This window comes from Bos javanicus, chromosome 25 (assembly GCF_032452875.1).
Source record: "Bos javanicus breed banteng chromosome 25, ARS-OSU_banteng_1.0, whole genome shotgun sequence".
In the NCBI taxonomy this organism is placed as follows: Eukaryota; Metazoa; Chordata; class Mammalia; order Artiodactyla; family Bovidae; genus Bos; species Bos javanicus.
Window position 1 is genome coordinate 36,786,946 of NC_083892.1, and position 19,424 is coordinate 36,806,369.

The window sequence follows — 19,424 nt, forward strand, 5'->3', positions numbered from 1 at the left end:
TTGTCAGAGTTCCTGGTGGATCCTCTGCAACACTCACCTCTCCCAGAACCACACCGGCTTTGCTGGACTCTCCACACCCAACCCAGCACGTGGTTACAGATGAGCACAACCTCCTTCTATTATAACAGAACTCAAGCATTTCCTGTAGAGCTGCGCTCCCAAGATGCCCTATGCAAAGTGCTTCACCTGCCTCCCCCATCGTGGGAGGTGAAAGTGAAGGAGAGTGATGGCAACTGAGAAAACGAGAGAAGCAGCAGCAGGCAGAGAAGCAGATACTAGGTGACTGCACCAAGAGAAATGGATGCATTGAAGACATCTTTGTGAAGCACTTTTATTAAGCTGGGCACTGTGCTGAGACATAGCAATAAATGAATTTCTGATTCCCTCCTCCCCACCAAAATCTTCTAGTGTGAAATTAGGATGTAACTATCCTTGTTGTTTAAGACGTTCCTGCATTATGGCTACGAGCTGAGAGTCATAACAGCACTTTGCTAAGATCATGACTTACTGTTCATTTGTATGACCATCTTGTATCTGCTTTGGGCTGGTGGGGGGAAACTGGGATTTATTCAAATGTTTCAACAAGTGCTCTGGTGCGACCAGTGTCCCACATGATGATGGAGCAAGCGCTCTCAAAAGACATGCATGTTACCACCTGAGGAGTCGGGTAAAAGGAAGGTACCAGTGGAAAATTCCTCCATCCCCAAGTACATTTCAAACAAGTTCCCTGGTGTCTTTGATGTCAGGGATTTTCAGAGGACATTTGGAGAGTCTCTGCTGAAAAGCATTGTTAAACAATAAAAAAGGAGGCATAGTAAAAGTTTTCAGTTTATTTGAGCAAAACTCATTCCGCACACAGGAGGCAGGAGCAAGACGTCTACAGAGAAGGAAGAGAAGTGAATAAACTGAAAGGCTGTAGTTTAAGGCTGCCTTATACAGGAAGTCAAGCTGGCTGTTTGTGATTGGTCATCCTTTTCAATTTATTTTAACCTTGAGGCATTCACAGGCTCAAGGTTTGGGTTTGCTCATATAGGCTGCCAAGGCATTAGAATTACCTCTAACTGCCTCCTTGTTTAACTAGTTTAAGACCATGAAGGATAAAAATCTCTATCCTGAATATCCTAGGATAGCTTTCACCTTGAGCACTGAGTGTGGCAGGAACATGCCCACCCTTCCACTACCCAAGCTGAAAATAGCAAGCTGAGCAAGCTAATCTGATTGAGAGCTGAGTGCCTCCTAGAGGAGCAGTCTCCCCTGTGGAACCATGGAAGGCAAGGGATGTTCTAAGACAGTGGACCTGGTCACCTCTAGATCCCCTACATTGAATTTTTTTAATCAGATGCCATTATTCCATGAGAAAGTGATCTTCTACAGTCAAATACCACATGATCAAGTTACCTGCCCCACTGCTCCAGGAACTTCCTGAAATATAAAGCACTTCAACATAGAGATGTGACCAGTACCCGGTGGGATTTACCAGGGAGCTACAAAGAACGCTGCAATGAATTGTCTTGTGCATGTCTCTTCTTATTGTTAGAGGCGTGTCTTTAGACTAAATTCACATGTAATTTTGTTAGATATAGCACTGCTAAATTCCCCTCACATAAAGTTGTACCACTTTGCGTTCTGTCAGAGGTGCCTAAGAATTCCTTTTTTCCCCACAAACCCATCAAACACATGTAGTCAGGCTTTTGAAGTATGACCAATCTATAGGATAAGAAATAATATCTCAGTGTAGCTTTACTTGGCATTTATTTCATGAATGAAGGTGAACATCTTTTCATATGTTCAAGAGTCACTTTTATCTTTTTTGTGAATTCAAATTTGTTAATTTTTCCATGCAATATCATCTTTATTATATGCTAGATTTCCATACAAAGATGGGTCTGTTTCTGAACCTGTATTCCACTCCATTGGTGTATCTGTGCTACCACCACACTGTTTTAACTCTTGGTTTTTCCATCTCTTATTTTCCATTCTTTTCATCAGCACCTTAGTCCAGGTGGCTGGAATTCCTACAACTGAAAGCTGGGAAAACCTACAGGAAGACTGGTTCTCAACAATTAACTGTTCATCATCCATTCTACTTCTTCCTGTTCAGAGAATCTGCTAAGCCCTTCCACAGAAGTCCATGATACATCCAGATGATAGAGATTGGGTTTTCTCAAATTTTTCACAGACATGGAGATGGTCTAAGACTCAAATAGCTCCCAGGGGTGGGACTCAAGAAGACAAATATAGACTTCTACCATCCCTTTTCCCAGTCTTTGTCTAAAAGCTCATTCACCACCTTCTCAATAAATACATTTTTTAAGTAGGAAGGGGAAATATGAAGCCAGCTCTTGCATTTGCTGTGTTTCCTGGTCTCTGGCCATGGAAACCATGAGCTGTGACTAGTGCACACAGCAGTGAAGACAGCCCTTTTACTGGCCCCTCTGTGCTCTTCCATCTCCTCAGTCCCTCTGCTTCTCAGGGTGCAACACCAGCATCACCCACCCCTTCCACCCTCACTCTCCCAGCAGTTTAAGTTCCCGGAGACAAACACAAAGAAGATGACAGCCTACCCTCCCCACTTCATTACAAATGTTTATGTAGTTTTTTATTGAAAGGTATCAACCCTGGGAATGGGTTGCACAAGACCAGTCTCTAGAAATATGCCCTTCACTGAGACAATAAAGAGAAAAAAAAAAAAAAGGCAAGAAAGGGATATGAAATTTTAAGAAGCCCAAGTGAGCTGCTCTGACTTGTAGAACTGCTAAGTGAACTGATGTCCCTGCAGATGGCGTGCAGCAGTTACAGATGACTGCCAGGTTGGGGGGCCACCAAGGGGCACCGTGCTTCAGTGCTCTTCCTTCCTAAGGCACACTTGAGAGACTTCTAGCCATGAAAAAGGTAGAAATCCAGGGCTTTCATCCATTCAAATATTTATGTCTACTGTGGGCCCTGAAGACCTTATTATGGAGGCAAAAATGTTGGCAGTGGCTGCACCATGCTTGCATGGCCCCCAACATGCACCTGCTTTCACTGGGGATGGTGAGTCCAGGCCCAGCTCACTGCTGTGTGGAGACTTCACAGCAAGTGCCTGCCTGAAGAGAACCCAAAGCCACATGCCAGGCTGCCTGTGACAGATCCCAGCACCCACCCTGAGACTCAGCTTCAGTAGCTCTTGGCTCTGCCTGGCAACACTGCACTTAACACCCATGAGCTCTAGTAGCTCCTTTGTTTTCTAGAAATTAGGCCAGGGGTCTTTAAGGTCCAGGCCTTAGAAACCCAGTCTTTTCTTCTAATAGCTAAGCCATCTAATTCGCCCCAGCACTTACCCTGAACCCTAAGGGCAGAGGTTCTCAGCCAAGATCAATTTTGCCCCAGGGGACATTTGGGAAGGCCTGGAAACAACTTTAGTTGTCACAACTGTCATCAAATAGACTGAGAACAAGGATCCTGCTAAACAGCCTATGACCCACAAAAAAGCCAGGGCAGCCTCCAAGACAAAGAAGTGCCTGGCACACAGTGAGAACACTGTCAAGGTTGAGAAACTCAGGCAAAGTTTACAAGAGCAAGGAGACATGTTTTGACAGCTCCTTTCCCCATCTCAAAAGTGGATCCAGACAACTTGTGTTGCAGGGTGAAGGTGATGGGATAAGAAACCAGCTTATTTTTTAAGCAACAAAGGTATTCCTACTTCTCCCTAGCATACTTAATCAGTCTGCAGACAACATTCACCCTGGCATACATTTTGAGAAGCATTTTTTTTAATCCATTTGCTCCCCAGGACAGACCTTAGGCAGAAAGTTATCTGGTCTGTTAATGCCCAAGAAATAAAAAGGGGTTTCTCTTCCAAAGGTCATACCCCTTGGGAGCAGCAGCCTTTCTCACCACCACAGCCGGCATGGCACACACAGCTAGGCCCTGAAAGTGCACAGCCTTAGCCCAGCGTGAGGGAACTGCAGACACCCTGTCACACACAGTGAGGGCTAAATATAAAGTGACCAAGTGTCCCTGTTTGCCCTGGATTCCCAGTTTACACCACTGTCCTAACATAATAGCACTTCCCTTTACTCTCAAGGGGGGCTTGAAATGAACAAGATGAGCTTGTAATACCCTGTCACATGAGAGCAAAGAAGCCATCAAAGGTGATTAGGGTTATACAGAATCAGGAGCCAATGTGAAGAGGCTCCCACTGGTCAGAACTGAAATTATTTGAGCATCAACAACTGTGATGGATTGGTTAAATTCAAGAATCCATTTTTTATTAAAAAATAATAATCACTGACCACTTTCATGGTGATTAGTTTAGGAGAAAAGCCACGAGATCATTATTGTGAAGATGGGTAAATAAGGGAACGAAGAATCCAGTATTTCCTTTCCTCTGTCAACTGTATGAGTGCACAGATACAGCTGTGAGGCATCCCAGCTAATAAATGAAGATTCTTTTATAGAATTAGTGAAATAAATGCATTTAGGCTCTTCAGTTCAGTTCAGTCACTCAGCCATGTCCAACTCTTTGTGACTCCATGGACTGCAGCACACCAGGCCTCCCTGTCCATCACCAACTCCCGGAGTTTACCCAAACCCATGTCCATTGAGTTGGTGACGCCATCCAACCACCTCATCCTCCCCTTCTCCTCCTGCCTTTAGTATTTCCCAGCATCAGGGTCTTTGCAAATGAGTCAGCTCTTCGAATCAGGTGGCCAAAGTATTGGAGTTTCAACTTCAACATCAGTCCTTCCAATGAATATTCAGGACTGATTTCCTTTAGGATTGACTGGTTGGATCTCTCTGCTCTCCAAGGGACTCTCAAGAATCTTCTCCAACACCACAGTTCAAAAGCATCAATTCTTCGGCGCTCAGCTTTCTTTATAGTCCAACTCTCACATCCATACAAGACTACTGGAAAAACCATAGCCTTGACTAGACAGACCTTTGTTGGTAATGTCTCTGCTTTTTAATAGGCTGTCTAGGTTGGTCATAACTTTTCTTCCAAGGAGTAAGCGTCTTTTAATTTCATGGCTGCAGTCACCATCTGCAGTGATTCTGGAGCCCAAAAAATAAAGTCAGCCACTGTTTCTCCATCTATTTGCCATGAAGTGATGGAACCAGATGCCTTGATTTTAGTTTTCTGAATGTTGAGCTTTAAGCCAACTTTTTCACTCTCCTCTTTCACTTTCATCAAGAGGCTCTTTAGTTCTTCTTTCACTTTCTGCCATAAGGGTGGTGTCATCTGCACATCTGAGGTTATTGATATTTCTCCGGGCAACCTTGATTCCAGCTTGTGCTTCCTCCAGCCCAGCGTTTCTCATGATGTACTCTGCATAGAAGTTAAATAAGCAGGGTGACAATATACAGCCTTGACATACTCCTTTTCCTATTTGGAACCAGTCTGTTGTTCCATGTCCAGTTCTAACTGTTGCTTCCTGACCTGCATACAATTTTATCAAGAGGCAGGTCAGGTGGTCTTGTATTCCCATCTCTTTCAGAATTTTCCACAGTTCATGGTGATCCACACAGTCAAAGGCTTTGGCATAGTTAATAAAGCAGAAATAGATGTTTTTCTGGAACTCTCTTGCTTTTTCCATGATCCAGTGGATGTTGGCAATTTGATCTCTGGTTCCTCTGCCTTTTCTAAAACCAGCTTGAACATCTGGAAGTTCACGGTTCACGTATTGCTGAAGCCTGGCTTGGAGAATTTTGAATATTACTTTACCAGCATGTGAGATGAGTGCAACTGTGCGGTAGCTTGAGCATTCTTTGGCATTGCCTTTCTTTGGGATTGGAATGAAAACTGACCTTTTCCAGTCCTATGGCCACTGCTGCTTTTTCCAAATTTGCTGGCATACTGAGTGTTGCACTTTCACAGCATCGTGTTTTAGGATTTGAAATAGCTTAACTGAAATTCTATCACCTCCACTAGCTTTGTTCATAGTGATGCTTCCTAAGGCCCACTTGACTTCACATTTAGGCTCTTAACATTATATAATGAGAAACAACCCAGACAAGCCACCATCTGTAGTATGTTCTTGCCAAAATGTGAAACATGAACCTGACTAGCCCTCTACACCTGCAGTTTTTAGTTAATCAGATGGCAGAGAACTATATTTAACTATGCCATGAGTATGCAAGCAATAAAATTCAGAATGTGAGAAAGTCCACAGGAAAAATAATCCAGTTGTTTTAACAAATAAATTTTAAGGGGAAGGGACTTCCCTGGTAGTCCAGTGGTGAGGGCTCTGTGCTTCCACTGTAGGGGGCATGGGTTCAATCTCTAGTTGGGGAATTAAGTTCGCACAAGCCATGCAGCATGGCCAAATAAAAAAGAAAAGCATATATCAAGGGGGAAAAGATATATCAGACTTAGAAGACAAGCAACAAATTACAATTTATGGATCTTACTTTGATCTTAAAGGAGCTTTTTAAAAATCATGTGGTTTCTTTTTTAAGTACATTAATTGGGAATTAAGGAACTATTTAATTTTTTAGGTATGATAATAGCAATGTAGTTATTATAATTTTTTTAAGAATCCTTAACATTTAGCAGTATACACTGAAATATCTATAAACAACATTTGAGATTTGCTTCAAAATACTTCAGCTGGGGAGGAAGATGAAGAGGAGGATGGGGCAGAAATGAAACAAGATTGGCTACGCATAAACAAATGGTTAAAGCTAAATGATGAATACATGAGGATTCATTTATGTATGTTTGAAATTCTCTATTCTAAAAAAATTCCTAAATAGAAAAATACAGAAAACAATATTTGGCATTTGAATAGCTATCAAAAATAAGGTTACTACAGCTCTATGGGAAAATGTTCCTTTTGGGACTCTTTGGAGGAACCGTCAGTAAGCTTTGGTCTCAAAGCAAACAAGGGAGTCCACACGGGAAGACAGCAAGTTCTTACTCTTACAGAAGCTCCCATCTGAGATCCCAACTGGCTGAAAACCCAGTGTATGCTCAGAGAATCTGCCATTTAATTCAGGTAAACAGAAGGCCACTGATGAGCAACTCCAAACCCATGCTGGCCCCATTCCCCCTACACACCTCTCAGAAAAGACCAAACTCCGGTCAGGTCAGCCCCTATGTCCTACAGACTAGAGCCAGAGGCTGAGGGAAGCCTGTCATTGGGTTTGGACTTCAGGTGGCTATGAGCCTTGCCTGGCTTGTCTGAGGCGTGAGGCAGAAAAGAGCTGACTCTGCACCTGGACTCAACAGTGCTGGGAAATGGCAGTCCAGCATCTCAGAAAGTGGACGTCTCACAGTACTCACAGCCTCACGGGGACAACTGAAGGGCCAGGACGTCTTCTGCTGAGTCAAATGTAAACACCATGGTTACCTGCCAAATAAGTGATAAAATAATGTGTTTCAAATCGGAGTGAGTAATGCAACTCTCTGTATTAAAGTCATTACCATTTATCAATATCCCATTTACAATGGAAAATGGGGGGGGGGAACCCCAGTGAAAGAAGATAGTATTAAGAGGCACCATGAAACAAATCACATCTTGCAAACACAGGACACAGTCCAAAGACAACTAACTTACAGTCCCATCAGAAGACTAACTCACTCGGCAGCGGCATCCAAAGGCACTGCAGCATGGTCTGGGCTAGTTAGGCAGTTTCCAGAAAGTCCAAGAAAAAGGAAACCCTTTAATGATGGCAAAATAATATGAGAGCTTAAACACAGTTACAGATAATGCATCTTCTCATTTTTAAAAAAATGTATTTAATTCCTAAAAACATCTTTGTTTTTCCTAAATTAGCATTCATATAAAAACAGCCAGCTACCGTCTCATCATCTCCAGGTGGCCTGAGGATCCCAAGCACCTCTCAGATGACAAGGACCGAGATGCACCGAGGACAGAGATGATTCAGAAACAAGAGGTAGGTGGTGGCGAATGCACTGCGGGGCCAGAGCAGACAGGACGGAGGCACAGGCCCAGATGCCCAGGTCCGGACAGTATCTGGGAGTATCCACAGGTTCCACCTTGGGTGATTCTGAAGATCAAACACATTCACTAACAGGTAAGCTCCCCAAGGACAGGGACTCCCCCCATTTTATTTACTAACCTACCTCAAGCACCCAGAAGAGTCCCTGGCACACTGTCAGGCCTCAATAAATATTTGTGGAATGAGTCAAGTGAGAAAACAGGGAAGTGCATTTTATATGCTGTAAAGTGCCATCAAATGTATTAATACCAGTTCATCTTTCAGACTCATTTAATTAGAACTTCATTCCAAACTGGATTTTTAAAAAAAAATACTCTCATGTTTAGACAGTGACCAAAAGCAAAATATTAATTTCCTAACAGATGTGTGGACAGCTGTTTTTGTGCAAGGAACAACGGAATGGGAGAAACTACTACTGAGAGTAGGTCACAGAGAGGAAGGGGCCATAGAGAGAGTAAAATAAAGGCGGATGCCTAAGCGACCCAGCTGGGGAGGGAAAGATCAGGAACTGGGCAGTTGGAGCAGAGAACTTCCTCTCACTCAGCACTCACCAGGAATGTAACTCAGGACGCTCTGCTTTATTAACAAATCTGCTTCCAGAGCCTGATCCCACACTCTGGGGCAATGAGGTCTCAGCTGTCTGGTCACTGGGGCAGTAGGTGTTCAATAAATATTTGTTAAATGGAAGAGAACTGGGGAGAGAGAGGAAATCAGAGTCTGAACTAATGATCTTGCAGGGACACAGCCCTCAGGAAAATGAGGTTCAAACTGCTGACAGGTGAGAAGATTTCACTAGGAGGCCCAGATTTGCTCAGGAGGTGGATGTGAACATCCATGGAAGGAGAAAAATGTTGACATGAACTGAAACTTGGACCATCAATTCCTGGAAAGGTTATGAAGTGCTAGCACCAATTGGGTGAGAGACGTGGCACCTCAACTAAAGCAGGCCTCTCCCTTACCCAGCGTCTGAAACGAGGGGAAATAAAAGGGGTCAAAGCGCCTCTCCACACGCAACATTCCTGACACCGGCAGCCCTTCAGGAAGTAACAGTAGGTACTTCCTCCCACGAGGTCTCCCTCCACTGGTGGTCCCGTGAGCCAAACAGGTGCATCCAGGCCAAGCACCCTCACTGCCCCGGGGGCTCCTGGCGGTGCTGCGTCTTCTGGTGCCGGTTGAGGATGGAGCGCTGGTTGAAGCTGCGGCCGCAGGCCGGGCAGCGATACGGCTTCTCCCCGGTGTGGATCCTCTGGTGCCGGACCAGCCGCTCCCCCTTGCTGAAGCGCTTCCCGCACACCTGGCAGCCATAGGGTTTCTCGCCCGTGTGGGTCCGCCGGTGCACCGCCAGGTTGGCGTTCCTGCTGAAGCGCTTGCCACACTCGCAGGTGTACGGCTTCTCGCCGGTGTGTGTCCGGCGGTGCACCTGCAGGTGCTGCCGGCGGCTGAAGCTCCTCCAGCAGTCCGCGCACTGGAAGGGCTTCTCGCCTGTGTGGCTGCGCTGGTGGACCGCGAGGTGGTGGCGCTGGCTGAAGGTCTTCCAGCACTCACTGCACACGTGCGGCCGCCGGCCCAGGTGCGTCCGCTGGTGCTTCAGCAGGTACTCGCGCAGCGCAAAGCCCTTGCCGCACTCCCCGCAGCTGTACGACTTCTCCTCCTCGTGCGTCCGCTGGTGTCGGACCAGGTTGGAGCTCCGACTGAAGCCTTTCCCACACTCAGGGCACTGGAAAGGCTTCCAGAAGGAGCTGTGGGTCTGGAGGTCATCGGGCAGCGGGGCAACGCTGTGCTGGGGCAGGAGCGGCCCGGGCGCGTTTCCCACCGAGCTCCCGGCCTGCTGCTCGCTTGGTCTTCCCAACTCCGGGCCCTGGAGAGCGGCCTCCCCACACCTCTCTGCCCGCCCGCAAGCGAGCTGCCCCTTGGGGTCTGCCAGCTGGGTCTTTGCCTCCTTGTCCTTGCTCCCCAGGCCTACAGGACAAAGGAGATACAGACCAACGCTGAAGAGATCTGAAGGGAAACTTCTAGCCAGAACCTGGCTTCTAACGTGTCCCATTAACAACTACCAATGACCTCTGTGCATTTCACTTGCTCTGACTCTAAAACCAGACATTCCTTTACTTCTTTCCACCTGTTATGGACTGAATGTTTGGGTTCCCTCCAAAATTCACAGGCTGAAGCTCTCAGGCCCCTGGGGCTGCTGTTAGGAGGTGGGGCCTTTGGACCCTAATTAGGTGAGGGTCTGGGGGTGGAGCCCCCAGGATGGGACCATGTCCCAGAAGAGCAGAAGCCTGGGCTGGCTCTCTGCACACAGGGGTCATGTGAGTGGGAGCCCTCGTGATGGATTAACGGCCTTACAAAAAAGGAGGAAGAAACATGAGATCTCTCTCTCTCTCCCTCTGCCACATGAGGACTGGCAAGAAGGCAACTGCCCGTGAACCAGGAAGAGAGGCCCTCACCAGACAACAAATGTGCCAGCAACTGGATCCGGGACTTCCCAGCCTCCGGAACTGGGAGATATTAAGTGTCTGTTGTTAAAGCCACCCACTTGGTGGTATTTTGTGACAGCAGCCCAAGCTCAGACCATCTCCCTGCCTTCTCACGGAACCATCTGCTAAATTACAATGCCTTCCCTCTTAATTTCCTACTAAGTCACCCTGTGCTTTCCTTCAAAATCTGACTCAATGCCATCCTCTAAGGAACACACCTTGATTTCTCCCCCGCTGTGGGTCTCTACAGCACATGCATTCAATTAGCACTGTTTATTCCACACTTACTTACACATGACCTTGTTACACATGCTATTCTACAGTCGTCGAGATGTTCAGCTTCCCTAGGATCACGGACCTGTTCCAGCAATGTTTCCACATCCTCCCTCAGGTCACTGTCCCTGCTCACACTGTGCCCTCCACCTCAGCCTGGTTTATTGCCCTGGGTCTCTGGGAGCCTGGCACAGGGACTGACTCAGGACAGATGCTTCATGACTGCTGGATGGGCCAGTGAACGCAGCTGTCTGTACCAAGCCACCTCGACATCAGCACATTTATTAGGAATGAAATGCCCTTCCACAGGTCCTTCCTTTGTTTCCTCTTTTACTCTCTCTAAATTAACAGAATAATTGGTTACATAAGATCAAGAAGAAAAGGAAAAGAAGAGAGGAGAGAGATCCTAGGGAGCAAAGAAGCCAAGAAAAGAGGAAAATGACAAGTCACGCTTCAACGGGAAAGTCCTTTCAGGCAAGGCCATTAAAAGAGAAAAGGAAAAAGGACACTTAATGCTTCCTGATTTGACAAAATACAGAGGAGACAGCCAGCATTTCTGATGTCTTACCTGGAGGTGAGACCCCGCAGTCCTGGGGTTCCACATACTCCCCAAAGCAGTCTATCTGGGCTGGGGTTACGTGCCTCCACTCCTCCTCAGGGAAAGCCAGGGCCATGTCTTTAAATGGGCCCAACCCCTGAAACAGCACAGGAGATGGCTAAGGATAAAGAAATAATCCCAAGGCAGGAACAGCTAAAGAGCAGACACACAGGGAGCCACACTCCAGGGGAGAACAGAGAGAGAAGATCACTTCTCCCCAAAGAAGAACACTTGTGGCAGGAGGAGAGAGTCTAACTTAATTGAAAAAAAAAAAAAATGCTGATGTCTTTCTTCCTCTACTCTAAATGTCCTTGGAAAACAGAAGCAGGAAACAGCACAGGAACCAGGGTCCCAGATGGCTCCAAAAGGGGACTGGAAGTGCCTCCCTCTAGACAGTTTAATGACAGAGAAGTGATGGACTTGTCGGAGGCACTGTTTTGAGTCTTTGCTGCAGCAACTTTGCTGGTACCCAATAACCACAGCCTCCAACTTCCACTACTCAATCACCTCCACTACATCTTCATATTGGAGGGAGATGGGGGCTGCTATTTATCCCCTCATGTAGAATCAATTTTCCCTCAGAGATAAGCAAACACTTGGGCAGGCCCTGTCTTAAGAACAGCGCCACGTTAAAATGAATGTGCTGCTGTCATGACACAGTAAAGAACATTTGTGGCAGGAGGAGAGAGTCTAACTTAACTGAAAAAAAAAGTGCTGATGTCTTTCTTCCTCTCCTCTAAATGTCCTTGGTCAACAGAAGCAGGAAACAGCACAGGCACCAAACCCTGCCTAAATACTGCTTTAATGAGATCAAACTTGAGTCACTTCTTTTTTTTCTGCCAAATGATAACTTTCCTTCTACAAGGAACTCTTCACTTTAAGACTTGATGTCCCTTTCAGAAAGCTGTCACACTAGAAACCCCCCACCTCCCTGGGAACACTGGGCATGCCATGGGAGACACTCACACCATGACAGGACTGCCCACCTGTGCTCTAGGGACCCCCATCTGTGGCAGGCTAAGAAGTGCTAACAAGGCCAAAACTCCTGGTGCAGCCTTTGGAGGGGCCAGAGAGACCATTCCACTTGGCACTGCTGGGCACCCCCACCTCTGAGTCAGCAACACTCCTGCTGACTCAGTGGGGAGGAAGGGGTCCACAGGAAGAGCAGCCACAGACAGATCCATAAAAGCTATCCACAGAGGGCTACTGATCTCCTGGCCGCCCACCACAGCCTAAATCATGCCTGTGGGGTTTCCACCAATAATGGCTTCCTCCTCACAACTGGGCTTCCCTTGTGGCTGAGAGGTAAAGAATCTGCCTGCCAATGCAGGAGACGTGAGTTCGATCCCTGGGTTGGGAAGATCCCCTGGAGGAGGGTGTGGCAACCCACTCCAGTATTCAGTAGTCTTGTCTGGAAAATTCCATGGACAGAGGAGTCTGGTGAGCTACAGCTCATGGGGCTGCAAAAGAGTCGGACATGACTGAGTGACTGAATAACACTACAATTACAAGAGTAATACTGAGTTGACTGAGGAAAAAAAGAAGAAATCAAAGAGTAATACAAATGAGTGAACTGAGCCTCATGCCTAGACCCTAAGGCATAAGGCTCAATCCAAATTAATAACTGATGATTGATAGTCAAGTGGAGAAAACGAAGCTGTCACATCCATCAGGATGAGAAAGGAAGAATCACTCAACTCTGTGCACAGTGCTCTGCTGTGAGGAGAACTCTTGAGGAAGGTGCGCCTCATTCAAAGCAACCTCGTGATCCCTCAATGGCAGGCACAGCTCACCTGGGATCCAGCCGTCAGGAAGCTGGCTGCCACCTCCTGGTCTCTGGTGGTCACTGCAGGGAGGCCAGCACCAGCCTGAAGGACTGGCAGAGCTGAACAGGAAAGGAAAACAGGAGCAGGATTAGCACTGTCCTGCAGCAGCTCAGCCACAGGCTCTGCTGCCCGACACACAGAACCCCAGGAACCATAAGGAACCTCCAGACAGGCCAGGCATGGGTGTACCCAATTCTGTTCTCAGCTGGGAAGAAGGGCCCAACCCACTACACATGGCCCTTCAGGACGGTTCATGCTCCCAAGTCACAGGCTCACAATAATCCCCTTTGAGATTCTGCAACACAGTAAAGTCACCTGTTACTTTCAGGAATTTGGTTTATCCACCCACTTAAAAAAAAAAAAAAAATCCCTACATATCAGCTACATATGCCCTGGTGCTCTCCATATTAAGGATGTGAGGGGAAGGAGAAGAAATGACAAGACAGAGTGATCCCAGATAGCAGAAATTGAGAGATCGAGCTATAGAGAACAACTCCACTGCATCTGTTTCCTAGTAAAGTCAAAGAGGAAGTCAGGGAAACGCAAAACTGCGCCCACAGGTGCCTTGGTTTGACCCCTCAGCTGAGGGGTCTATAAGGAAAGGGGAACGTGGGGTACAAAGCAGTTTTCTGCACCCTATCTTCTTACTGCTTGCATCTTACCCTGCTCCTGGAAGGCCTGCGTCCCCTCTCCAGGGTCCTGGCTGAGCTGCTCCTCAGTGCCTCGGTCAAGGTCTTGGATGCCTTCCCCATGGGGCATCCCCCACTCGGGCTTGACCTCCACGGGCCCCAGGTGGACACTTGGTTCCCAGGGGTCTCTGCAAAGCGTTGTCTCCTCCCGCTGTCCCTGCACGTGGCACGGAACCTAAGAAGAGTCCCCAACACCTGTTAGAACGAGGCCTGTGTAAGGCTGTCATGAAAGCCATTCCAGCTGCTGGGGCATGGACAAGCTGGCTCAGCTCTTCCTGAGCACAGCAGTGAAAAGGTGAAAAGGAAGCTAAACTGCCTTCATCAGGCTCTGAGATCAGATACTTGTCTGTATCCATGCCATTTGACAGGAGTCCCTTCAGCTCACCTCAGTATTGATCACATTCCACCATGATCAACATCATAGAGAGACAGTATCATTTCATTGAGAACTTTAGCCCAAAACACACATTAGGAAAAAACATTCCTCAGTTAAAGATGCTGAAAACAAAAAATATAAGGCCTAAAGTGTACAGTGAATTAGTGAGGAAAAAAATTGTTCTACAAATAGCAAGGAAAACCAAAACCCACAAAAACAGGCCCTTCCTGGTCCACTTTTAAACTCCTACTAAAGACAAAACAAAACAACTCTCTTAGACAACACAAGAAGTCAGGGTGACTGCTGTGGGAAAGGGGAGGATAAACTGAAGGAAGGTTGTTACCTGCAAGCAAAACAGTAATGTTCGGTCCTGTCCTCTCTTTCCTAGACAGCCAGCAGGAAACTGTACCAGAGAGGGACAGAGACATGACCAGAGTCCCAGGGAAGCCTCTGAGGTGCAAAGTCACTCATTATGTGATCATCTGAGCCAACGTCCCAAATGTGGAAATGGCACTGCTACAGACAGCGCTCCTGAGAAAAACTGTTCACCAAGAAGAATTCCCTGCAAGCCCACATACGTCTCCGCCCAAAGAGGAAGGAGACCCCTGGGCCTTTGAAATCCATCCTAACTGCCTTCCTTTTCTTTCATTTTTGACCATACCACACAGCATGTGGGATCTTAGCTCCCTAACCAGGGCTTGAATCCAGTGCCCCCTGCATTAGAAGCCAGTGCTAACCACTGGGAGGTCCACCACTGCCTTCCTGGACGCAAGGCTCACAAAGGAAATATGGCCAAGGCCCTGCCCTGATGACCAGAAAAGCAGCCACCGGCCCTTCCACTGGCCCTGCGTCTTCCGTGGAAATGGCTTTCCTTGCTGAAAACTCCTCTACCCTCCAAAAAGTACTTCTAGTGGCCCGGAAGCAGAGAAAGGAGACTCTGCATGCACATCACCCACTCCCACTGCTTCATCAAACCTCTAGATTCTTTACCGCTTCCCTTCCAATCAACAAAGCAAGACCCAGAACCCCCTTCTCACCCACCGCCTTGGCTTCCAGGGCTCTCTGCGTGAAGTCCTCCACCATGGCCACTAGGGCCTTGCCGCTCTCAGGGCCATGCTCCCAAATCCAGGCATAGAACTCCCGTGGCAGGATGGTCAGGAACTGCTCCAGCACTAGCAGCTCCAGGATCTGCTCCTTGGTATGCAGCTCGGGCCGCAGCCACTGGCGACAGAGCTCCTGGAGCTCCCTGAGGGCTTCCTGAGGCCCGGCCGCCTCCTGGTAGCGGAACTGCCGAAACCGCAGGCGAAAAGTCTCCGGGCTGGGGTCCTCCCTCGTCCTGCCCCACGGCAGCTCTTTCTCTAGTTTTACCACATGGCCACCCATTTGCTGCTGAGGCTCTTCTGCCATCCCTGGACGCTCTACAAGCATCTTCACACCACCTCCCAAAAGACTGAAGGTCTGTAGGGAAGAACAGACAGACAACAGGACAGCATAAATAAGACTCCAGGAAGCTCGGGGTATCCCAGTTCTGCCTCTACATCAATAAACATTCCACTGGGAAACAGGATAATGAGACATTTTCAAAAGACGAGACATATATCCTGAGTCATGTCAATTCAACTCAGTATTTGCTAACCACTTATGTGTGGAGGATAAATAGAAAACATACAAGACTTAGCTTATACCCACAAATAGCTTAGAATTTCATGAAGAGGATAATACTGAAGAATTTCATGAAGAGGATAATCATTAAAGGAGATGTATTATAACTAGGTCAGTCACCAGGGCCCACTCTTCCAAAATCAAAGAAAATATACATTAAACATATATCTATGACTGGCCCACAGAAGCTAGAAACACAAGAGGGAACAAAAGTGCTTGCCCTTTGAAACTCACAAACTGGTGCAGCAGATGGAAAAAAAATGTAAACAAATATATTTAAATTATAAATGAGAATTAGTTCTAAAAAGGAAATAAGAGGGTGTTAATGGGGACAATCAACTTGGAGAAGGCTTTTCTAAAGAAATGACACTTAAGATGAGACCCAACAAATGAATGAGAATGAGCCAGTCATTCAAAGAACTTTCCAGGCAAAAGCCTGGGGGCTAGACATTAGGAGGGCAGTCTGCAAACAAACCAAAGAGCAAAGTGGCTTCAGTAGAGTGACAGAGGGACAGAACACAGGGGAAGGAGGAAAACAGATTATCCAGGGCCTGAGCATGCAGTAAGGATTATGGACTTCACTCTTACTCCTTATTTTAGTGGGGAGATATATGTTCTTCAAAGGTCACTCTGCCTGCAAAGTGTCAGCAGAGTATAGATATGAAGGGTCAAGAAGGAAAGCTGCACTTACCGTAGTCCAAGCAGGAGATAGAGACTTAGATCAGGGAGGTGGCAAAGAAGCAGACAGTTAAGGCATTTTGCAGGCAAAACCAATAGCCTTGTTGGTGGCTAGAATGTGACAGTGTGCTCAGCCTAAAGAAAACAACAGAATGATATACATACCATTACTATAATTGATCAAAAGAATTCCAACTTATGCTTTACCATTTAGAAAGCATGTGAGCACACGCTCTCATTTAATACGGACAACCATCCTAGTGAGTGTACTGAAGAAACTGAGTATGTAAAAGGTTAGACAGATGATTGAGGTCAGCCTCCCAAAACACAAAAGTGTAGATAAGAAACATGGGAAGCCATAAAAAAAAAAAAGAAAGGTTTACACAAGTTCAAGTACTCATGAGAAAGAAGAGACCTGTAGACTTGGGGTAGGAGAAAGCGGGGAGAATCGCCTTACATGTAGCAGAGAATAAGCGAATGGCAGTAGGCATTAATATTATCAAAGTGTCTGCTTAATATTCTATTGTGTTCGTGTATCTATCTATCCTTTTCAAATGTATTTACATTTTCACCCTATTTGTTTTCTCTGCTGCATCGAGATTTCTCTTTCCTGACTTTTTAGCTATTGAATTTGTTCATCCCACGATTGCATTTACCACATTATAGTGCGAATGCTTATCCATGTGTCTCCATCTACAAGATTCCCTTTGGTAAAGAAATGTCCTCATTCTGGGGAATTCCCTGGCGGTCCAGCGGTTAGTACTCTGAGCTTCCACTGCAGGAAGCATGGGTTCTATCCCTGGTCTGGGAACTAAGATGCCCTACTGACAGGCCCAGAGTGGGCGGGGGGGTGGGGGAAGCCCTCACTCACTCATCTTTTATTTCTAGCACTGCACAAATAGAAGGCGCCACTTTATTGTTCTTTGAATGAGCTTCTCGTTCTAAAATGACCACTTTTCACTCTTCAGAGTGTTCTGCTTCGGCTCAAGATATCCGGGTTCTGGAGACCTCCCCCGTTAAGCCAACCCTGGCCGGGCGCGACCAACCTCCCTCCTACCTGAGCCGAGCGCCGTGCGGCGCCCCCGGGATCCCGACCCGCAAGGCCTCGGTGCTGCGGAAGGCAGCTCCGGGGAGACGCGCGCCTCAGCGTCAGCCTCGCCGCCACCGCCGACACCCGCAGCAGCCCCACAGCACGGAACCCGGGCCCCAGCCACCTCGGCCCCGCTACTCAAACTCGCCTCCCCTCACAGCCCCACACCTGAGGAAGGCTCGCCCCAGCCAGCGGCGAGCCGGAAGTGGGCGACGGACGCGGTCAGACAGGTGCGTTAAGGAGGGGCCCCTTCCGTTTCCTCTCTAGGACTCTCGGAGGCCGGTGCGTCTCGTTGATCCCCCTTCCCTGGGGACCGTTCGAGAGAGCGCGCCAGACCACCAGAGGCTCCACCCACCTGCCTCCGTTCTTGCTCACCGTCTGCGGGCCCTTAGCGCCTCCGTGCATTTGCATCTGCGCTCCGTTATGGGAAGGACGTTTCTCCAGACACACCGCGAGATAAAGCGCCTCCCTCATGGCACTTTAGATTAGAGCCCAGTCTGTCAACACATGTTTACTGTATCCTCCGGTGCTTTGTGCGAGGCTTAGGGTCAGAGGGTGACGGAGGGAAGCACCCGGGTATTGTGGGTACGCATAAGAGGCTTCTACCCTGGGTACTGTGTGGCGGCGTTGGGTAGGGGCTAGTCAGGGAAGGTTTCCCGGAGGAGCCGGCACCTGAGCTCAGATTTGCTTCAGTTCAGTTCAGTTCACTAAAGTCGCTCAGTCCTGTCCGACTTTCCGACCCCATGAACCGCAGCACGCCAGGCCTCCCTGTCCATCACCAACTCCCGGAGTTTACCCAAACTCTTGTCCATTGAGTCAGTGATGCCATCCAACTATCTCATTCTCTGTCACCCCCTTCTCCTCCTGCCCTCAATCTTTCCCAGCATCAGCGTCTTTTCAAATGAGTCAGCTCTTCGCATCAGGTGGCCAAAGTACTGGAGTTTCAGCTTCAACATCAGTCGTTCCAATGAACACCCAGGACTGATCTCCTTTAGGATGGACTGGTTGGATCTCCTTGCAGTCCAAGGGACTCTCAAGAGCTTCCCCAACACCACAGTCCAAAAGCATCAATTCTTAAGCGCTCAGCTTTCTTTATAGTCCAACTCTCACATCCATACATGACTACTGGAAAAACCATAGCTTTTACTAGACAGACCTTTGTTGGCAAAGTAATGTCTCTGCTTTTTAATATGCTGTCCAGGTTGGTCATAACTTTCCTTCCAAGGAATAAGCATTTTTAAATTTCATGCCTGCAATCACCATCTGCAGTGATTTTGGAGCCCCAAAAAATAAAGTCAGCCCGTTTCCCCATCTATTTGCCATGAAGTGATGGGACCAGGAGCCATGATCTTAGTTTTCTGAATGTCGAGCTTTAAGCCAACCTTTTCACTCTTTCACTTTCACCAAGAGGCTTTTTAGTTCCTCTTCACTTTCTGCCATAAGGGTGGTGTCATCTGCATATCTGAGGTTATTGATATTTCTCCTGGCAATCTTGATTCCAGCTTGTGCTTCCTCCAGCCCAGCGTTTCTCATGATGTACTCTATGTCTAAGTTAAATAAGCATGGTGACAATATACAGCCTTGATGTACTCCTTTTCCTATTTGGAACCAGTCTGTTGTTCCATGTCCAGTTCTAACTGTTGTTTCCTGACCTGCACACAGGTTTCTCAGATTTCCTGGGTGGACCCAAAAGTGAGGTCGGGTAGCCCCAGCATAAGGAGCACGATGAAGAACCCAGTGAGTGGTGGGCATTAGTGCTTCCCCGCACCCTCACAACCACTAGAGCAGGTGGCTGAGCTAACTACTTAGGG

At 47.5% G+C, this 19,424-nt stretch overlaps 1 protein-coding gene across 9 annotated transcripts; it reads right to left on the reverse strand.

Moving 5' to 3' along the window:
* Nucleotides 1–815: 815 nt before the first annotated feature.
* Nucleotides 816–18,382, reverse strand: ZSCAN25 (zinc finger and SCAN domain containing 25). Of its 9 annotated transcripts, XR_009733683.1 has the most exons (9): nt 17,581–17,670; nt 16,537–16,658; nt 15,225–15,641; nt 13,781–13,982; nt 13,086–13,177; nt 11,263–11,389; nt 7,539–9,903; nt 7,265–7,331; nt 816–5,673 (listed from the first exon to the last, which is right to left on the reverse strand). XR_009733683.1 is itself a non-coding variant. In XM_061402592.1 (7 exons), the coding sequence occupies exons 3-7, from the start codon at nt 15,609–15,611 to the stop codon at nt 9,071–9,073; spliced, it is 1,641 nt and encodes a 546-aa protein (XP_061258576.1). In that variant the 5' UTR covers nt 15,612–15,641; nt 16,537–16,658; nt 17,782–18,373; the 3' UTR covers nt 816–9,070. The 9 variants fall into 9 exon arrangements, 4 of the variants coding, with proteins under 4 accessions (XP_061258576.1, XP_061258575.1, XP_061258577.1 ...); XR_009733680.1 differs by having other exon boundaries at nt 816–7,642; nt 7,783–9,903; XR_009733682.1 differs by having other exon boundaries at nt 816–7,331; nt 7,563–9,903.
* Nucleotides 18,383–19,424: the final 1,042 nt, after the last annotated feature.

What these genes read in the sequence shown, in the direction of transcription:
- ZSCAN25 (XM_061402593.1), bottom strand. Translation starts at nt 15,611, where the DNA reads ATGCTTGTAGAGCGTCCAGGGATGGCAGAAGAGCCTCAGCAGCAAATG. An exon ending in GAGCCCTGGAAGCCAAGGCG is followed by an intron (nt 13,983 to 15,224) that starts GTGGGTGAGAAG and finishes GACTCTTCTTAG; the next exon opens with GTTCCGTGCCACGTGCAGGG. An exon ending in CTGCGGGGTCTCACCTCCAG is followed by an intron (nt 9,904 to 11,262) that starts GTAAGACATCAG and finishes TTTGTCCTGTAG; the next exon opens with GCCTGGGGAGCAAGGACAAG.